The following is a 1,619-nucleotide window of genomic DNA, read 5'->3' on the forward strand; positions in this document are numbered from 1 at the left end:
CTCGTCGATGGCGATCTCCTTCGCGGACGTCTTCCGGTTCCCTAACTCCGCTAACTCTGTACGTTGCGACTGCACGCTCGAAGTGTACGAATACCCGAGCTACTACCGTTGTTCCTAACGGTAAGTCGAATGCCCTTCAATAAGGTACCCACGAGTCTCTCGCTCGATCGTCCTTCCTTGCACTTCGACTCGGTTCGTCCACACTTCCCAATTCGACTCTTCGGAATACGGCAATACTGCAACCAGTACTGCAAACCACGTATTCTAAGCCGACTTCTCGCAACCAACGCGTCCTCTTGTACAACTATCGTACCACTGACGCATACACACACAGACGTATCTCTTCTCTCTCCAGGTATATGTATATCTCTGGCGCGGCGCGCTTTCTAGCCCTATATATAGGGCCAGGGTCGGCGGCCCCGCGGTCGACCCAAACGCGAACCACCAATAGGCAGCTCGCTCGCGGCGGGAGCGCTCGCTATCTCCGGCGCCGATCTAAAGCCTTGTCAGTCTTCAATTATGTTGTCATGCTTCGGATCTCTTGATCCTGCGCTAATCCCTTAATGGTCACGTCATGATGGCCATTTCCACGCCCTTTGATCTGACTGCCGTCGCCGCTATGGCGCACTCGCCATTGTCTCGCGAACGACGATAGATCGAGACGCAGCAGGGGGGCCTCTCTGACCCCGACTCAGAGCCGCCAGAAGCCCAGATAGCGATCTGGCCGGCGAATGCGCGGGTATTGTTCTTGGCCTACCCGCGACTTCTGGGCACCAGCCCTTGGCCAGGTCACACCGACTAGGTCGGTGTTGTTCCGTCCGGAACAATGGTGGTTACTACTTTTTTTTTATAGCTGGACGTTCAAACTGAAATTAAATTTAGCTTTTATTTACAATGGAGTATTATTCCTTTTTCAGTTTGTACTTTGAAGATAAAATTAATAAATACACAACAAAATAATTGCACAAAACAAGCAATCAATCACTTCGCATATGACAGCTCAAATATTTTCAACACAACATCATTCTCTGAAGCAGAGCTGAAATCAACAACTGAAATGAATAAATAAATGAAAACATGCACTAATGTGGCAATAAATGTATATAACTACCTGCATTTTTAATGACTACTGTATACGGTTATGACATTCGTTTCAATATGCAGCGATGTGAAGATGTGAAATTGAGAACTATAATTTTGTAAATTTTCACATTTTAATAATATTTCTGAAAATGGATAATATGACTTAGTTGTTTAAATGAAGTTCAGGATGATGAACAGGTAGTACTTGAGTACTGTATTATTGATTTTATGCTGCATTTGCTGTCCATTGTCAGAGGTTCGACTTGAATCAATTTATCCTGTGTTAAGGTAATTTGAAGTGGATTTTCATATTGTAAACATGTTTTAGTAATAAAAAATTTTTTTGTTACAAAAATTTTTAACCGGTATGTTTATAAAATTCGAAAAATTATTTTTTCAGCTGTGAATCATGTAGTGTAGCAGAATCATGGATGATATTTGCAATTTAAGACATTTAATATATTTACGTATATTTCAGCTGTCAATCACAGAGTAAATATTTCAAATAGACTTTTATTCATAAACATTTCTTTAAA

General features: G+C 42.1%; 1 protein-coding gene across 1 annotated transcript; it reads left to right on the plus strand.

The window, feature by feature from the left end:
- Window positions 1-129: 129 nt before the first annotated feature.
- On the plus strand, window positions 130-564 carry Tsp_13825 (conserved hypothetical protein). Its single transcript, XM_003366544.1, has 2 exons — window positions 130-336; window positions 403-564. The coding sequence occupies exons 1-2, from the start codon at window positions 130-132 to the stop codon at window positions 562-564; spliced, it is 369 nt and encodes a 122-aa protein (XP_003366592.1).
- The last annotated feature ends 1,055 nt before the right edge of the window (window positions 565-1,619 follow it).

The sequence above is a fragment of the Trichinella spiralis genome (genome assembly GCF_000181795.1).
Source record: "Trichinella spiralis strain ISS 195 chromosome Unknown Scfld5824, whole genome shotgun sequence".
In the NCBI taxonomy this organism is placed as follows: domain Eukaryota; kingdom Metazoa; phylum Nematoda; class Enoplea; order Trichinellida; family Trichinellidae; genus Trichinella; species Trichinella spiralis.